The 19632-nt window shown below is 39.8% G+C and overlaps 2 protein-coding genes across 3 annotated transcripts in view; one reads left to right on the plus strand and one right to left on the minus strand.

The window, feature by feature from the left end:
* MPHOSPH10 (M-phase phosphoprotein 10) overlaps positions 1–11424 on the minus strand; it is a 21934-nt gene extending 10510 nt beyond the window's left edge. Inside the window, exon 1 of the mRNA XM_043434310.1 lies at positions 10960–11424. Within this exon, the coding sequence (XP_043290245.1) occupies positions 10960–11048 (89 nt within the window). The 5' untranslated portion in view covers positions 11049–11424. The remainder of the gene's footprint in view (positions 1–10959) is intronic.
* A 154-nt stretch (positions 11425–11578) lies between these two features.
* Positions 11579–18672, plus strand: MCEE (methylmalonyl-CoA epimerase). Of its 2 annotated transcripts, XM_043434513.1 has the most exons (4): positions 11585–11675; positions 11909–12072; positions 15650–15984; positions 18256–18672. In XM_043434513.1, exons 2-4 carry the CDS (start codon positions 12066–12068, stop codon positions 18406–18408), a joined length of 495 nt encoding a protein of 164 aa, XP_043290448.1. In that variant the 5' UTR covers positions 11585–11675; positions 11909–12065; the 3' UTR covers positions 18409–18672. The 2 variants fall into 2 exon arrangements, with proteins under 2 accessions (XP_043290447.1, XP_043290448.1); XM_043434512.1 differs by lacking the exon at positions 11909–12072 and having other exon boundaries at positions 11579–11675.
* The last annotated feature ends 960 nt before the right edge of the window (positions 18673–19632 follow it).

The following is a 19632-nucleotide window of genomic DNA, read 5'->3' on the forward strand; positions in this document are numbered from 1 at the left end:
TGCAGAGGCTGTATTCCTGTTCTACTCTGTGTAGAGCCAAAACCCTGTAGATACAAAACATCCAGACACCACACTTCCTAGATAGAAGCTTGACAAACTAAAAGTGATTTAAATGAACACAACCATTATTCTGAAGGGGATTTGAATTGATGACAGAGAGCAAAAGCAGGGAAAATAATTAGCAAACTGAATTCTCAGATGGAATCGTAGCTATTCTCAAATATTCCAGTTACTTCAGGTCAAAGAACAAGTAGAAATGTTAAAGGATAAAAAATAAACTTCATTGGAAGAAATCTTAGGGAATTGAAATGTAATTTAATATAATTTGATCTTTTCTAGCAGTCAGAACTCAAAAAATGGAATGAGCTACTTCCAGAAGTAGTATGTCACTTGATGCTGGAAAGCGCGAGCAAAAGAAGGAAATTCCTATGTGGAAGTGTTATGAAGGGCATGTCTTTCCAGTATGTCTAAACTGGCTGGATTGCCTTGGGAGAAAAGCATTCAGTATTTCACCTCCAATGATTGCTTTAGGTTTTTATGCCTTTTATCAGCTTGAGGAAGACACCTCCGCTCCTAATTTTCTGGGGACTTAGGTCATGGAAGTATTGTTGAAGAGTGAAGAGACTGAATTAGAAACGCATGGAATATGGTCTGTGAGAGGGCTTCATGTGTCTCCTGCTTTTTCAGACATCAGTGTGGTATATCTGGTGTTCTGGGAAAGATCACAGACTCTCATGCACTGGACATATGAATGTAGCAACTCGTTATAACAAATTCCTTCATTCAAAGGCCTCAGTGTGGGAACATTTAAAATTGCTGAAGTATTTCCAGAAGTGTTACTTTTACTCTTTAATTAATTTCTTCATGAATGTTTTTAAGGCAAATATATATGTGTGTGTGTGTGTGTGTGTGTGTGTGTGTGTGTGTGTGTGTGTATAATGAGTAAGGGAAAATTAAAAAATGAGACTTCCTGGTGAAGTAAACAGCAAAGGGCTACTTTAAATGTGACAATAAAAACCAAGACAAGCTGACAACTAGCTGCAAAGTCCTATGATAAACGGTGGTTGTCAAGTTAATTGTTTGCCACGCTCATATTTGTTCAGCCTGGCTTATCAGTAAAGAAGGCTATAGAAATTGACCTGTGTTCAGACATGTCACTCCTATAAACCACCTGCTGAACCTCTAGTTCCTGTCAGCTGAGGGCCGTCTCTTCCTGCTCAGAGCTATATATGCAGTGGTATTTGCAGAAGGGTGTGAGAGAAAAAGTAAATAACTGAATTGCATACACACTATATCCTGCCTGTTTCCTTTTTGTTACTTCAGAGAGTTTTTCTTTTCTTCCCCCCTTGATATAGGGGAGATACAAATCCTTGGACAAATCCTAATCAAACTTCAGCTAGCAGATTACTAAACTTTGCTTAATGAAGTGCTACCCAGACACGCCTGCGTTTTCATGTCCTGGCTGAGTTCAGGGAAATGTTTATTAATGGACATGGCTTGTCCTGTCCTGACCCCAAGACACTGAGGCCTCTGTCTGAACCAGGCTCATGAGTTTCTTCCTAGCCTCTCTCGGGAACTGGAATACTTCTGGTAAGTTTTTATAAAATCCTCGTATCTTTTCATGACAAAATGAAACTCTTTTTTATTAGTCCATATTGACAAGTAGTATATTTCATCCCCATAATTATGAGATTCCATTGGTCTTTAGATTCATTCATGTTCTTTCCTGGAGATTTCTTTTTTAAGTAAAAAAAATGTGGCTTAAAAGGTGGGGGAGAAATCTCCACTTTGTAGAACACCCTTTCTGATTTTTTTTTTTTTTTTCTTATTTGGTTTCTTTGTGCTAGGCTTTTTCCCTCAAATTAGAAGATACATATTTTCATTTAATTCCAAGGTGGAATTAAGTAAATTAAATGGAATCACAAGACTTTGTTCAGTTCCCATACTTTCCTTGTGTTGAAATACGGTGCTATATTTTGTTGAAAATAAGAAATGATTTTAAGAAAAATATGTCTGAGGAACATAGTTAAATAATGATTGGTTTTTAATTTAAAATAAAGCAGATAAATAATCTTTCCTCCTGAATATCTCAAAAGGCTTTTTGTGATATAACTCCTGTTATAGAAATCCGTGACCAACATAATTTTGCTTAAGATACTCAAACAGCAATCGGAGATAAAATGTTATGGTATATGCCTCAAAATTCATGTTGGATCAAACTTATGTTATTGTCTGTTGTGTTGTGTGACAAGATACAGAAAATCCATCCAGGCCATTACATTACATTATCAACAATTAAAAACAAATTTTCTCTGGGATGCAGTATATAAAATCATACAAACACATACAAAATGCTGCTTTTCATATCTACAATCCCACTCTAGAGTCATTTTATCTAGGATTTAGCAGCAAAGTCTCTTTATTATGAAAATTTTCAAACATAAAGGAAAAATGAAATACTTATACCTTGAACATCCAAATAGCTACCATGCAAATACTACATTTAATATTTCCCTAGGAGTTCCTGGTGGTCCAATGGTTAAGACCCTGAGCTTTCATTTCAGGGGCATGGGTTCAATCCCTGGTCAGGGAATAAAGACCCCACGTGCCATGTGATGTGGTAAAAAAGAAAAAAATATATATATAATAAAATGATAAAAATAAAAACATTTTCCTATATTGGCTTCTTCACATACTACCCAATATCCACTATCTTTCCAACAACTTATCTTCTTTACTTTTTGATGGGTTGTAAATTTCAACTTAACTTTTTACTTGAGGTAAAATTCATGTACTGTATAATGCACAAATCTTTAGTATACCACTTGATGAGTTTTGATAAATACATCCACGTAATCCAAGTCCCTGTCAGTATATAGAACATCACCATCACTCCAGATCTACAAAAATTCTTCATCTCCCGGTGCAGTCAGTCCCTTACTCCATCCTAGAGTCACATACACTTCTCTCCCTTTATTTAGTATACACACATTATTCTATTTATGTTAATTTATGTTTCTGAGTGTATCAGTAAGTCATTCATTGCTTTAATGTGAATAGTATCCCAATTGCATTTCAATGTATGAATGTCCATGGCTTGTTTTTCTATTCTTTTTGTTGAACTATATTCAGTTTGGGGCTATTATAAACAAGCTTGGACATTCAGAGATATATCTTTATGGACATTCTTAGATTTATCATTCACTGGACATATGTTTTCAGCCTCATGTGTTAACAACTAGGAATAAAATTGCTGAGTCATAATGTACTAAGAACTTTAGCTTTGTAAGACACTATCAGAACTCTTCCAAAATGACTCAGTTCAGTTCAGTTGCTCAGTGGTGTCCGACTCTTTGCGACCCCATGAATCCCAGCACGCCAGGCCTCCCTGTCCATCACCAACTCCTGGAGTTTACTCAGACTCATATCCATTGAGTCGGTGATGACATCCAGCTATCTCATCCTCTGTCGTCCCCTTCTTCTCCTGCCCCTAATCCCTCCCAGCATCAGGGTCTTTTCCAATGAGTCAACTCTTCACATGAGGTGGCCAAAGTATTGGAGTTTCAGCTTCAGCATCAGTTCTTCCAGTGAACACCCAGGACTGATCTCCTCTAGGATGGACTGGTTGGATCTCCTTGCAGTCCAAGGGACTCTCAAGAGTCTTCTCCAACACCACAGTTCAAAAACATTAATTTTTCGATGCTCAGCTTTCTTCACAGTCCAATTCTCACATCCATACATGACCACGGGAAAAACCATAGCCTTGACCAGGCGGACCTTTGTTGGCAAAGTAATGTCTCTGCTTTTTAATATGCTAACTAGGTTGGTCATCACTTTCCTTCCAAGGAGTAAGCGTCTTTTAATTTCATGGCTGCAGTCACCATCTGCAGTGATTTTGGAGCCCCCAAAAATAAAGTCTGACACTGTTTCCACTGTCTCCATCTATTTCCCATGAGGTGTCGGGACCAGATGCCATGATCTTAGTTTTCTGAATGTTAAGCTTTAAGCCAACTTTTTCACTCTCCTCTTTCACTTTCATCAAGAGGCTTTACATCCTCTCATCTCCCTCACTTCAGTTATGTGACATCCTTGCTAATTTTGAGGTGGTCAGTCCTTTTAATTTTTGTTATTCTCGTGTTTTGATAATGCTCTCATTGTGGTTTTATTTGCATTTACCTGAAAACTAATGCTGTAAATATTTTCCCAGGGGATTATTGGTCATTTGTAGATATTCCTTTACTGAACGTCTATTTCAATATTTGACTTATTTAAATATATATATATGGTGGCTTGTCTTTTATGATTGAGTTGAAGGAATTCTTGAAAGTATATATTCCAGCTGCAAGTTCTGGGTCAGTTATTATTATGCAGTTATGTTCTCCCAGTCTGTGGCTTGCTTATTCATTTTCTTAAATGTGTAGCTTGATGAGCACTAGTTTTAACTTTGGTTGAAGCCTAATTACCTATATTTTGTATGTTTATTACTACCATGTGATATATAATAGTTTTTTTTTAATTCCCAAATTTCCAAGACATTGTTCTATCTTTTTTCCCCTTAGAAGCCTTACCATTTTATTTTTTAGACTTATTTTTGTTGATGTAGCATCAGTTTATAACATTATACATTTCATGTGTACAGCATTATATTTCTACTTCTGCATACTTCACAGTGTGTTTAATACCACAAATTTAATTCCATCTGTCACCATAAAGTGAAGCCTTTGGAAGCCTTTGGCCCTTTAGATCCCCCCTCAATCTACCCCTCTGGTAACCACTACTGTGTTCTCTATATCTATGTGTTTGTTTTTCCTTGGTTCATTTATTTTGGTTTGTTTGTTTAATTCCACATATGCATGAAGTCTTCTTAAATCAGAAGAAGGTCCATCCATGTTATAACAAATATTAAGATTTCATCTTTTTATGGCTGAGTAATATTCCATTGCCAGGAGAAATATCAATAACCTCACATATGCAGATGACACCACCCTCCTGGCAGAAAGTGAAGAGGAACTAAAAAGCCTCTTGATGAAAGTGAAAGAGGAGAGTGAAAAAGTCTCTTGCATTGGCATGCAGATTCTTTACCACTAGTGCCTCCTGGGAAGTCTCAATTCATGATTATGAGATATTCATGAATATCTTTCCATTTACTTGTATCTTCAATGTCTTTCAGCAATGTCTTATAGTTCTCAGCTTATAGATCTTTCATTTCCTTGAATAGATTTATTCCTTGGCATTTTATTCTTTTTGTTACAATTGTAATTTTTTTCTTATTTCTCTTTATGTTAGCTCATTGTTAGTGCAAAGAAATGGAAGATATTTGTGTATGTTAATTTTGCATCCTGAAACAGTATTGTATTTGTTTATTATTTCTAATAGGTTTTGGTGAGGTTTTTAGGGTTTTCTATATATTTAACTATTTCATCTGCAAATGGTGACACTTTCACTTCTTCCTTTCCAATTTGGACTCCTTTTATTTCTTTTCCTTGCTTATTTGCTCTGGCTAGGACTTCCAATACTATGCTAAATAAGAATAGTGAAAACTGATATTCTTATCTTGTTCATGACTTTAGATGGAATATTTTCAGCTTTTTACTATTGAATGTGATGTTAGTTGTGGGTTTGTCATAAATGATATCTATTATGTCAGGGTATGTGGTTACTTCCATACTCACTTTATTGAGAAATTTTATTCTAAATGGGAGCTGAATCTTGTCAAATGTTTTTTCTTCACGTGTTGAGATTATCAAATGATTTTCATCCTTCAGTTTATTAATGTAATGCATCACAATGATTGATTTGTGGTTGTTAAATGATTCCTGCATCCCTGGAATAAATTCTGCTTGATCATGTTGCAGCAATCTTTTAATATATCATTGTATTTGGTTCACTAATACTTTATCAAAGATATTAGCTTTTAATTTTCTTTTGTGTGTTTGTGCTTTCTTTGTTCGGTTTTGATGTCAGGGTGATGTTAGCCTCATAGATAAGTTAAGAAGTGCTCCTTTCTATTCAGTTTTTCGCATTGGCTTGAGAAGAATATATTTTAAATCTTCTCTGAATGTCAGGAAACAACAGTTAGAACTGGACGTGGAACAACAGTCTGGTTCCAAATAGGAAAAGAAGTACTTCAAGGTTGTATATTGTCACCCTGCTTATTTAACTTATGCGCAGAGTACATCATGAGAAACACTAGGCTGGAAGAAGCACAAGCTGGAATCAAGATTGCCGGGAGAAATATCAATAACCTCAGATATGCAGATGACACCACCCTTATGGCAGAAAGGGGAGAGGAACTAAAAAGCCTCTTGATGAAAGTGAAAGAGGAGAGTGAAAAAGTTGGCTTAAAGCTCAACATTCAGAAAACTAAGATCATGGCATCTGGTCCCATCACCTCATGGGAAATAGATGGGGAGACAGTAGAAACAGTGTCAGACTTTATTTTGGGGGGGGGCTCCAAAATCACTGCAGATGGTGACTGCAGCCAAGAAAATAAAAGATGCTTACTCCTTGGAAGGAAAATTATGACCTACCTAGATAGCATATTAAAAAGCAGAGACATTACTTTGCCAACAAATGTCCGTCTGGTCAAGGCTACGGTTTTTCCAGTGGCCACGTATGGATGTGAGAGTTGGACTGTGAAGAAAGCTGAGCACCGAAAAATTGATGCTTTTGAAGTGTGGTGTTGGAAAAGACTCTTGAGAGTCCCTTGGACTGCAAGGAGATCCAACCAGTCCATCCTAAAGATCAGTCCTGGGTGTTCATTGGAAGGACTGATGCTGAAGCTGAAACTTCAGTACTTTGGCCACCTCATGCCAAGAGTTGACTCATTGGAAAAGACCCTGATCATGGGAAAGATTGAGGTCAGGAAGAGAAGGGGATGACAGAGGATGAGATGACTGGATGACATCACCGACTCAATGGGCATGAGTTTGAGTAAACTCCAGGAGTTGGTGATGGACAGGGAGGCCTGGCATGCTGTGGTTCATGGGGTCGCAAAGAGTTGAACACGACTGAGCAACTGAACTGAACTGAAATGAAATGAATGTTTGGTAAAATTCATCTATGAAGACTTCTGTCCTGGGCTTTTGTTTGTTGAGATCTTTTGGTTTTCTTGTTGTTTCAATCTCAATAGTGATCAGTCTATTTAGGTTTTGTGTTTCTTCATGATTCTTTCTTAGAATGTTGTAATATTCTAAGAATTTGTTCATTTCTTCTAATTTCTCCATTCTGCTGTATTTCTGTGGTATCCATTGTTATTTATCCTCTTTAATTTATTAGAAATTTCTCTTTTTTCTTTATTAGTCTAGCTAGAGGTTTGTCAATTTTGTATGTCTTTTCAAAGAACTAGTTCTTAGCTTCATTGATTTTTTTTTTATATTGCCTTCTTAGTCTGTCTTTTATTTATTTCCAGTCTGATTTTTACTATTCCCTTTGGGCTTTATTTATTCTTATTGTTCTAGTTCCTTTAGGTATTTATTTGAAATTTTTCTTGTTTCTTGAAGTAGGCTTGTATTCCTTTAAGCTTCCCTCTCAGTTCTTCTTTTGCTGTATCCTATAGATTTTGGTATGCTGTATTTTCATTTGTCTTTAGGTAACTTTTCATGTCTCCTGTAATTTCTTCATTGACCCAATAGTTGTTCAGTAGCATGAGTTTAGCTTTCACATATTTGTATTTTTTTTTCCAGCTTTATTCCTGTAGTTGATTTCTAGTCTCATACATTGTGATCAGAAATATGCTTGATATGATTTCAATCTTCTTAAATGTATCAAGATTTGTTTTCTGTCTCAATATGCGGTCTATCCTTAAGAAAGTTCCTTACGCATTTGAGAAGAATGTATGTCCTGCTTCGTTTGAATGGGATGTTATTTACATTTTTATTAAATCCTCTGGTCTAGTAATTTATTTAAGGCTTCTGTTTCCTTGAATTTTTGTATGATCTGATCTATTCATTAACATAAGTGAAATGAAATAAGTGAAGGAAAGACAAGTGGGAGAAAAAGTCACAGACCCAAGGGGAATCAGATTGTGTAAAGTCTTCTAAGAGGCCATTATAAGAATATTAATTTTCAGTGTGAGTGGAGTAGGAAGTTATTACACAATTTTGAGAAGATTAAGTGTAGTATGATGAATTTTAATACTGTTTTCAGAATAGACTTAAGAAAAGTAAGGGAAGAATGTGAGAGATCAATTAGAAGACTATTTCTTTAAACCAAATAAGAGCTAAGAGTACCTCAAATCAGAGTGGTTGCAACAAAAGTGACAGAATTCAGGAATACTTTCAAGATAAATCCAACAGGATTTCTTGATGGAAGACAATAAGGATAACATCAATAATTTTGTTGAGAGTGACCAGAGGATGAATTGTTGTCAAGAGAGGAAGGGAATACTATAAATGGAAATGTTAGGAGTAAGATGAAACTGAAATTCAGTTTTGAACATGTTATGGTTGAGAAGTGGTATACAAAACATCAAAATTGAATGAGATTATTGTCTAACAAAGTTTTAAGTTCCTCACAACTTAGAAGTACTGTTATTACATATTTGTAAAAAGTTGGCTTAAAGCTTAACATTCAGAAAACTAAGATTATGGCATCTGCTCCCATCATCTCATGGGAAATAGGTGGGGAGACAGTGGAAACAGTGTCAAACTTTATTTTGGAGGGCTCCAAAATCACTGCAGATGGTGACTGCAGCCATGAAATTAAAACACGCTTATTCCTTGGAAGGAAAGTTGTGACCAACCTGGGTAGCATATTAAAAAGCAAATACAGAACAGACTTTTGAACTCTGTGGGAGAAGGTGAGGGTGGGATGTTTCAAAAGAACAGCATGTATACTATCTATGGTGAAACAGATCACCAGCCCAGGTGGGATGCATGAGACAAGTGCTCTGGCCTGGTGCACTAGGAAGACCCAGAGGAATCGGGTGGAGAGGGAGGTGGGAGGGGGGATGGGATGGGGAATACGTGTAAATCTATGGCTGATTCATATCAATGTATGACAAAACCCACTGAAATGTTGTGAAGTAATTAGCCTCCAACTAATAAAAAAATTTAAAAAAAAAAAAAAAATCTCCCTTTCAGCATAAGGCATTTGCAAAGAAGATCATATATATTTCCTAGTATCATCTTATGATTTGTATGACTTTAAGTGGAAAATAATAAAGTACAATAAACAGAAAAAAAAAAAAAAGAATAGATTCTGGCCCCCAAGAGTGTACTGTCTTGCCCAAGAATTGCATTAGTATATAAAAGGTGACAACCCAGTATCTCTGAATCTGCTAGATTTCAGGCAGGGAACCCACTACAGACCTCTCTGCCTAGAGATAAAGAGTGAATCTTCTGGATGAGGAAATGGCAACCCACTCCAGCATTCTTGCCTGGAGTCCCATGGACAGAGAAGCCTGGCGGGTTACAGTCCATAGAGTCACAAGAGTCAGACACGACTGAGCATGCATGGAGTGTATCTTAGCCTTAAATTCTCAACTCTGCTATATCACAGGCCACTCCACTCAGTCAGTCCACAGTCACCACCTGCTGTGGCAAGAGTGGTCACAGAATAGCTGTGACATCTGAGCTGATACCCATCTGTAAGATGACAGTCTGACAAAAATCTGGAGACACATATTTCAGGCAGAAGAAATAGCAAGAATAAATTTCCTAAGACATAAATGAGGCTGGTGAATCTGAGAAGCAGAAAGGCCAGCTTGGCTTGAGTGTGGTGAAGGAGGCAGAAAGGAAGGTTAGAGAGATGGGTGGGAGCCAGATCATGCAGGCCTCAGAGATAAGAGGCTGTTATTTTCATAAGTGAAGGTTTTGGGTACTTCCCTGGTGGTCCACCAGCTAAGACTCCACACTTCCAATGTACAGGGCCTGGGTTTGATCCCTGGTCAGGGAACTGATCCCTGACCTGCTGCAACTAAGAATTCACATGTAGCAACTAAAGATCCCTAGTGCTGCAACTAAGACGCGGTGCAGCCAAATAAATCAGGAAATATTGAAAGTAAATAAATGAAACAGTACAAATATTTTAAAATCTTTTTTAAAAAATTAAAGATTTTAAAGCAGAGAAGCAAAATGACCTGACTTATGCTTGGAGAGATGGCCTGCCAAGGAGAAGGAATGAAATGAAGGGGATTAGGAGGCTGATGCAGGCAAAGGATGCACAACTGTGCTGGGATCAGAGCTGCGGAAATGGTGAGAAATAGTCAAATTCGGAATATGGTTTGGAGATGTAACTGACAGGATTTGCTAATGAACTGGATGTAGTGGAGAAAAGGGAAGACACTGAGGAAGTGGCTTGGTTTGCGTCTGAAAAACTGTAAAGATACAATGTGATAGGGAAGGCAGGTGGAGAGAATGGGGAAAGGATCTCAGGGAGGGCAGAGAAGCAAACAGAGCAACAGTTCATTTTGGACAGACTGAATCTAAGATGCTGAGTGTACGGCTGTAGTTGGCTGTGAGCCTGGAGCTCAAGGGAAAGGTCGGGCTTGAAATACAAGATCTCTATATAGTCTTCGAACAAAAACACCAAGAGCTCGTGCTGGGAAGGGAGATTAAAGACAATCCTAATTTTCAAGAGGTTCAGTCGTGGGGTGGACAGATAAGCAATGAGTACTTTCAATAAAGCCTGATGATGAGTAAGTAAGCACTGGGTGCTCTGGGAACAGATGAGAGCAAGAGCACGCCACCCGGTGCGTCTGTGTGAAGGATGAGGGCATGAAGACCTCGAAACTGTAAAAACCCAGGTTAGTTTGAGTCCAGCAGCACAGAACTGAGAGACCCACAGAACATAGCTCTTAACTATCTAAAGAAGTGTGACAGGCCAGGGGAGCGCAAACTACCTGAAGCGTAAGGAAAAGAGCTCTCCCCTTCCCCTAATCTGGAACCTGCCCGGAGCCCGCAGCCCGCGCCCACGCGAGTCCTACGCCGCCCCAGAGCCCGGGATCTGGGCACTTACGTGAGGAAGCACTCTGGCCTGTCGGTGGCCTTACCGACCTCCCTCAGGCACCGCTCCAGGGTCCGCCGGCGCCAGGCTGGCGGGGCCATGGCTTACTGCCACTCCGGACACAGCGCCGCATGCAAAGGAAGTGAGCCACCGCCCGGAAACCGCGCCGCAAAGATTCGCCCCCGCGCGACTGAAGCCAGGAAACTAAGGTTCCGCGGCGCACAGGTTCCGGATCCATCTCCAGCTTCAGCCAATGACGGCCCGAGAACTTTAACCGGTTTTGCGCAGGGCTGGGGCGCGGGCCTGGAAACCGAAAGTCGCCTTTGGTCAGCTGGATGAAATTTCTCCAAACTTTGTTTTGTATTCCTGAGGGGCCCACAGGAGGTGTCGCGTCCTCCTTTTAAGTTTCTGCTTTAGATGCACTCGGTGACTTCAACGTTGTGCTGTAAAACAGAGGGCCCGCCCCCCCGCACACACAAAAACGCAGCACACTCGTCAGACCCCGGAGATTTTGTTCGGCTCTGAGCCTCGTCTGTCCCGCCCCTCCGGGCTCTTGCCCCGCCCCTAGCCTCGTTTGCTCCGCCCTTTAGGCCTCTCGCACCGCCCCTAACACGGTTGTCCCGCCCCCTGCCGCACAGTCGCCCCTCCCACGGAACTGCAAGTCTGAAATTAGCAGATGCTTCCCAAGATGGCACGAGTGCTGAAGGTGGCGGCCGCGAGCGCCGTAGGTGAATACTCCGGGATCGGGGCTGTCCGAGGGGTGGGGCTCAAGGGAAGGGAGGCGGGGGCGCAAAGAGGCCGCGTGTGGTCAGCACACCTGGGTCTGCTGCGGTCTGCCCCCGAGGCGCGTTCCTTGGCTGCTGTCAGCGCCTGTAGAGGTTCCCAGGGACGCCTCGGGTTAGCCTGCGGATTTCCTTCTGTGTTTGCGTCTGACGTTCAGCAATTCTCTATGTGGCCCCAGAGGCGGGGTCGTCCAGCTAAGGGGCAGCCAGGCCGAGCCAGACGCAAATGTAGTGAATGGCAAAGGGACAGTGAGAGACGGGGGAGGAACCAGAAGAAGCGCTGAAAACGCAGGCTGAACTCCCGGCCCACTCTGGAAGGTCAGTTGTGTAAAGAATATGGAAGGTGTGTGTCTTCTTCCCACGTGTCCTAAGATATTCATGATCTTGTATAAAGCCAGGGAAGAAAGCAGCAGACGGATGTGGAAGGTTCCTTGAGTCCTCTATACCACCATTAAAAAAGAAACAAAACCCCTCAAGTTCTCTGACATACCAGTTCATCTACTTTCTCCTCTTTTTTTTTTTCCCTCTTCATTCTTCATCAGGGGGTAACCATTTCTCTTAATCTGAAATTCCCTGATAGGAACGAGTTGCCAAGTGGTGATATCTCAAGAGTTACTCCTGAACATTCGTGACAAAAAGTACTTAAGCTGAGCACCTTCAAAAAGTGTTCAAGGGCATGAACCCTAAATAATGTTAGGTTTCTCTCCTAGAAAATGCTGTCTTGAAACTTACAGTTGAAGTCCTTTAAAGTCCTGTCTCTAACTGAACAAGTACTTTATTGATCACTGTTTTTTGCTCCCAGGTGGCTCAGTGGTGAAGAATCTGCCTGCCAAGCAGGAGACACAGGTTCGATCCCTGGGTTGGGAAGATCCCCTGGAGAAGGAAAGAGCAACCCACTCCAGTATTCTTGCCTGGAGAATTCCATGGACAGAGGACCCTGGCGGGCTACAGTCTATGGTGTTGCAAAGAGTCAGACATGACTTACTTAGCGTCTAAACAACAACAACATAGTCTTTCTTATAGTCACAAAATGTCTTATACATCTATCATTGCTAGTCATCAAATCTAAGTGATGAGCCCTATACAAAGTGCACCGTAATAGTTGTAACTGTCTCAGCCCTGGATCAGTTTAAAGAGGTGATATATACATGAAAAAATACTCACAAAACAGTCATCTCATCTCTTAGAAAGCTATTTCTTAGAAAATAGATATTATTCATAGGCTTTACCCTAAAGATATTAAAAACTGAGAATCAAAGAATGGTGAAGAAGGACTTGCCTGGTGGTCCAGTGGTTAAATCTTCATGCTCCCAATGCAGGGGGCATGATTTTGATCCCTAGTTGGGGAACTAGCATCCCACATGCCACACAGCTCAGCTAAAAAAATGGTATATAATGTTAGTAGAATGGGAAAATTAAACATCGTGGTTGAACAACATCAACTTTGTTGTCAAACAGACCTGGACTTGAGACCCAGCTTTGCCACTCATTGTGACCTGGAAGAAAATCAGACCAGTTTTTTTTTTCCCTCTAAGTGGGAAGATTATTAAAGTACTCCCTTGAACTATGACTATTCTCTCTTAATTTATGGCCATCAAAACTAATAGGCAGAGCTGGACCACCTCACGGTGCCCTCCTGTTTCAGAATTGGTGATCACAGTTTGCTTAGGCAAGATTGTGTGGTAGTATTGTTGCGTAACTCTAATGTTAAGATAACCTGTAGGTCTTTATTGGGAGAAAGGTCAAATCAACGAGTTGTTACACCATGGGATCTGTCCTCCACAGGTGAAAGATCCCAGCGGTGTGGAGAAGGCGTCGAGACTGGGCCGTTTCTGCAGTCTGACTGATGATTTTCTTGGTTGTTAGCATTTTTAAAATTCACTGTGCCCTTCATATGGCTTCTTGGTCTCCACAGAACCCTGCTTGCCACTGAACCAGCAGTCACTGTGTGTCATTAACAATAAGAATGGCCAAATTTATTGATTGCCAGTTATATATGTCTTGCACTGTAGTAGTATATTTTTGACATCAAATACCTAATTTTTACAAGAAACTAGCAAGGTAGATATTTAGTGGGTAGGACCAGTATTTTTTTTTTTAACTAAAATAAAATAGAAGAGAAAAGATTAGAACACATCCCATCTAGTAAGGATTAGGTATTCTTTTTATGAAATTTGCTTTAAATGGTATCTTTATGTGTGTACTGGCTTGGAGCACAATTGAATTTCATGGTGATACATTGAAAGATACTCCAAAGAACTGGGGTCGCCAAGGAGAACACGAGCACCAGTTGGGACAGTGCATGGAGAAGACACAGAGCAAGATGACGTCGGTAGTGGGTGTCTGTCCCCCACGGCCAGCAGGTCTGTCTCCCTGTAGCTAGGGCGGGACACATTGCCTGTACACGCTCCCCTTTGCCACAGTGCCGCAGTACAAGGAGCCTTGTCCCACCCCTGCGGAGGACAGGTGTGACAGTCAGGCTTTAAGCAGAGACAAAGGAGCAGTCACTGATCCTGGGTGAGGGAGAGGCCCCACACGGTGCTAAGAGTGACTCAGGCTGTGAGCTCTGTGTCACCTGGTGAAGCATTCCAGGCCCCGCCCGCTGCGGCTGAGGAGACTGCCTTCCCAACAAGGAAGACCCTACAGTCCTCAAGCAAATCAAATGGTGCTGCTTTAATTTTCCTGTTAATCAAAAAACTTTAGTAAAGGGAAATTAATAATAATTTTAGCTTAGCTGAAGCTCTGTGATACTAGGTACTATTTAAAGTGTTTTTCATTAAAAACTAACAACGCTTTGTGTAAAATATGTGTTCTTGGGATTTCCCTGGTGGTCCAGTGGCTAAGACTCCAAGCTCCCAATGCAAAGGGCCCAGGTTTGAACCCTGGTCTGGGAACTAGATCCCACATACTGCAATTACGAAATGTCCCACATGCCACAACTAACACCTGGCACAGCCTAATAAATAAAAATAAAACACATGTTCTTCAACTTGCTATTTCATACTTGTTTATTAAGTGATGTAGTTTTGCAAGGTTATATTTAGACCTCATACTTATTTGTGATTTTCATTCTGGGGGGGAGTCCAGCTCTTAAAGTCCAGTGTTTTGGAGAGAACACATTGCAGGCTGCTTCTGTTTCCAGATGCAAAGTTTCTTCACATTTAGAGGCATTTCTGCTTCTAGTCTTTCAAAATTATTAAAAGAACAATTAAACTCACTCAGAGAAAGTTCTCATAGATTTAAGTACCCTCTTGATCTTGGCCTGTTTTTTCCCCTAATGAGATATTTTCTTTAGTTGATAATCATCCACATAAAGTACACATTAAAAGGTGCGTAAAGTTATGACTTTTACTAACTTACTACAGAATGTAAGACAAAAAAATTGGTTGTAGGTAGAGAAGAAAATTCCTTGCTGTCATCATTAAATGCATGTCATTTCACTGTCACATTCAAACTTATCCTTTATGAAATACAGAGAGTAACAAATGATTCTTTGTGATATGCAGCTTTCGTTTAAGTGTTAATGGTAAATATAAATTCTTATGAAAAATGTCACCCTTTGTCCTGAATCTAAAAAGCACAGAAGGGAATTCCCTGGTGGTCCAGTGGTTAGGACTCTGTGCTTTCACTGCCAAGAGTGTGGGTTCAGCCCCCGGTTAGGGAACTAAGATCCCAAAAGCCGCATGGTACAGCCAAAAACAAAGCAACAGCGAATAAAAAGTTTAGAATTAGTCTTTTAATTCCAGACAGTTATTTCAGAGCAGGATGAATAATTCTGATGTACGTTTTTCATTTATCTCCTCTGATTTAATTTCCCTAATTAAAAAGAATGAGTAAATAATTTTTACATGTATTTTAAAAAATTAATTTTAGATATCAATTTTCAAAAGAGGGATGTTAATGGCAGTTCAATTTTTCAGGGCTTTTACCCAGACTTTGGACTCCAGTGTCAACAGTGAGAACTTGCGCGTCGCTGTCCTCACATCCAGGGGCTGGCCCTGTATGGAACCTGGGTCGACTCAACCATGTTGCAATCGCAGTGCCAGACTTGGAAAAGGCCAGAGCATTTTATAAAAATGTTCTGGGGGCCGAGGTGGGTGAGCCGGTCCCTCTTCCAGAGCATGGAGTGTCCGTCGTTTTTGTCAACCTGGGAAACACCAAGATGGAGCTGCTGCACCCACTGGGAAGTGACAGTCCAATTGCAGGATTCCTAAAGAAAAACAAGGCTGGAGGGATGCACCATGTCTGCATTGAGGTATTTAGTTACTTTAATCCTTGGTGTTGTAAATTTCTCTTTTAAAATGTCTTTTATGTTTTTTAAATTTCTCCTTTTGATTTGGTTTGATCTCCTTGCAGTCCATGGGACTCTCAAGAGTCTTTTCTAGCATCCAAGTTCGAAAGCATCAGTTCTTCAGCACTCAGCCTTCTTTATGGTCCAACTCTCATATCTGTACATGACTACCAGAAAAATCATAGTAATATTGGTCCTCTTCAAAGATGGATCTATAGATATAGTCTCTTTCCCTCTAGAAAACTGCAAATCATAATGAAAATATGTCTCACTGAAGTTTGGATTTAACTGTCACTATCCACTGAAGTTGGCCAAAACAGATTTGCATTTTTGCTGTGGTATTTACTGATCATGTGCACCTTCTGTGCAGTAGGAATACACTGTTTTCCTTGTCACAAAGCAATTAGAAGAAGCAAGTGACAAGACTTTATAAAGTAAGAATTTCCATATACATGCTAAGTATTATAATTATTTTCTATCTTTAAAATTTTAATAACTTGACCCTTATTACAAAGGCAATACATTTTTAGTTACTGACTGATTTCTCACATCTTCTCAGTTGCATCTGCTAACAGTTTCTGGGGAAAAAAATGTTAGGCAAGAACAGTCTCTTTAGAGAGGCTTTATCCATAAATGTTCATGTTCTGAAAACTGCTTTTGGAATATCAGCAGTATTAATTATGCTTCAATTTACATTATTTTGGTAGGATAGGTCTCTTGATTTAAAAAATGACATAATTAATAGTTAGGCTTCATTTTCAGTCCAGGAAAGAGGGAGGTTGGATTCCAGCATGAACACAAGTATTTATTCAGTTCACATTGCAAACGTATTAGAGAACCTACTGCGTATCCTCCACCGAGCACTTGTGTTCAGAAAGAATGTACTCTGTTTGAAGAGATTATAGTTTATTTTTAGTAACATTTGGCATCCTCATCCGTTGTTCAACCAGTTTTAAAAGGCAGTATGTAATCCTTGGCTTTTTGAAAATAAGGTTGTATAAATGTGAACATTTGTTAAGTCTATATTTGGATACATGGATGTTGTTCTCTCTGGGGTTTTGTAATTTTTTTTTAATTGTTTGTGAAGCTATTAGATCATTAAACTCCAGGGTGATGTAGGACTGCCTCAGAATGCAGGGGTTCTTACTATCCCTTTCTATCTACTTACTGGGTTCCCAGTCTAGGAGGATGACTTTCTAAGACAGGTACGTGTTAAGTCACTCAATTGTGTCTGACTCTTTGTGACCCTATGGACTGTAGCCCGCCAGGTTCCTCTGTCCATGACATTCTCCAGGCAAGAATGCTGGAGTAGGTTGCCATGTCCTCCTCCAGGGGATCTTCCTGATGCAAGGATCAAATTGTGTCTCTTATGTCTCCTGCATTGGCAGGTGGGTTCTTTATACTAACACCATCTGAGAAGCCTTCAGAAATGAGAAAAATCACTCTTCCATCAAGTATTTAGAAACACATTTGCTCCTTTCTAGACTACCAATAAATATGAAGAAAATAGAAATGGCTTAGAAGAGAGTTGCAAAATTATACATGTCTGGATTTTTCAAGAATGGTGAAAGATATTCTGGTGACAGTTTAATAGGGATTTTCATGTATATGAAGTTCTGATCTCAAAAGTAATAACCAGTGATTTCCTTGGTAGTCCAATGGTTAAGAATGCACACTTTCAGTGCAAGGGGCGCAAGTTTTATCCCTGGTCATGGGAGTAAGATCCCACATGTCATACTGCATGGCCAAAATAAAAGTAATAATCAGACAGTTTGGCAGATGGGAGGTTTGGAGATCAGGGAGGCACTCATATCTGTTGAGTACCTTCTATAAACTGTGCTCGAAGCTTCTCATCTGTTACCTCATTTTGAACTCTTAGCTATATGTATGGTGGGCCTCATCTCTCTCTTGTAAATGAAGAAGCCAAGACTCTTAGGAAAAATAACTTGTGAAGAATCATCAATAGTGCTGCAACAAGAACATGCTATGAAGTAAAGCAGACATCATTTAGGTCCTAAGGAGAAATGTTTACTAATAGAGAAAATGCTTAAGCACTGTGGTTGCTCACCTAGGAAAATTTAGCAAACTCTTATTTTTGTGATGGTTAAAGAACGGTTCTGCCCAAAGGCAGAGGAGTTAGACACATGTTTGCAAAGTTTCTTCTACGTCTTATGATACTGTAGTTTGGTATTTTTATGATCTCAAATGTGTTCTTGTTTATTTCCTTTTCTCAAGGTGGATAATATAAATGTGGCTGTGATGGATTTGAAAGAAAAAAAGATTCGTATTTTAAGTGAAGAGGCCAAAATAGGAGCACATGGAAAACCAGTGATCTTTCTCCATCCTAGTGACTGTGGTGGAGTCCTTGTGGAATTGGAGCAAGCCTGATGAATAATTCACAAGAAACTGATCACCCTGAAAAAGCCTTATCACAGGGTGCTTCAACATCGAGTCCTTCACTGCTTCTGTCACAGAACTAAATTACGGAGATTTTTTAAATTATATATGTGTATATACATATATACACACACAAAATCTTTGCTGATTATGTTGGATTCTTTTTTCTTGATTTGGAGAAAACTTTGACTACTGAATACTAATGGAATATTATTAAAGTCATATTCATAGAAATAAATTATTCCTGTTCTGAAATGGGGTTGAGTACAGTGAGTCTGTTGAGTGGAAAGGGGGGCAGGATGGAGGCATAGAGGACACCTGACAGCCACATGGCCATGTATTTGGGACAAACTGCTTCCTAAGGATGTTACAGAGAATGTTTTTAGAGCAAACTGTTTAAGGATAAAAAGTGTTGACCTCAGAATTTTTGTTCCTCTGTAGCAGTGCATCCTCACAAGCTCTTTATTTTGGGGGCTAGTGCTGGATTATAAACAGGAAGTTTTGTGGCAAACTTGGTGCCTAATCTAGTGGGTACATAGATAGGTGATTTTTTTTAGTCAGTAGACATAGAAAATTGGAAATAGCAAAGGAATATTTCATCCAAAGATGGGCACAGTAAAGGACAGAAGTGATAATGACCTAATAGAAGCAGAAGAGATCAAGAAGAGATAGAAAGAACATACTGAAGAACTGTACAAAAAAGATCTTAATGACCCCTGATAACCACAATGATGTAGTCTCTCACTACATCCTTAGGATGTACCCTAGGAGCCAGTCATCCTAGAGTGTGAAGTCAGAGCCAGTCATCCTGGATTGTGAAGTCGAGTGGGCCTTAGGAAGCACTTTATTTTTAGCCAACAAAGCTTAGTGGAGGGGATGAAATTCCAGCAGAGTTATTTAAAATCCTAAAAGATGCTATTAAAGTACTGCACTCAGAATGTCAGCAAGTTTGGAAAACCCAGCAGTGGCCACAGGACTGGAAAAGGTCAATCCTCATCCCAGTCCCCAAGAAGGTCAGTACTAAAGAATGTTCAAAAACCACCAGACAGTTGTACTCATCTCCCATGCTAGTAAGGTTATGCTCAAAACCCTCCAAACTAGGCCTTAGCATTATGTGAAGAACTTCCAGATATTCAAGCTGGATTTAGAAAAGGCAGAGGAACTAGAGATCAAATTGCCAACATTCACTGGATCATAGAGAAAGCAAGGGAATTC

The sequence above is a fragment of the Cervus canadensis genome, chromosome 17 (assembly GCF_019320065.1).
Source record: "Cervus canadensis isolate Bull #8, Minnesota chromosome 17, ASM1932006v1, whole genome shotgun sequence".
In the NCBI taxonomy this organism is placed as follows: domain Eukaryota; kingdom Metazoa; phylum Chordata; class Mammalia; order Artiodactyla; family Cervidae; genus Cervus; species Cervus canadensis.

Coding starts and splice junctions, on each gene's coding strand:
- MCEE (XM_043434512.1), top strand. CDS start 11,624: ATGCTTCCCAAGATGGCACGAGTGCTGAAGGTGGCGGCCGCGAGCGCC. Junction 11,676..15,649: donor GGCGGCCGCGAGCGCCGTAG/GTGAATACTCCG, acceptor TCAATTTTTCAG/GGCTTTTACCCAGACTTTGG. Junction 15,985..18,255: donor TGCACCATGTCTGCATTGAG/GTATTTAGTTAC, acceptor CCTTTTCTCAAG/GTGGATAATATAAATGTGGC.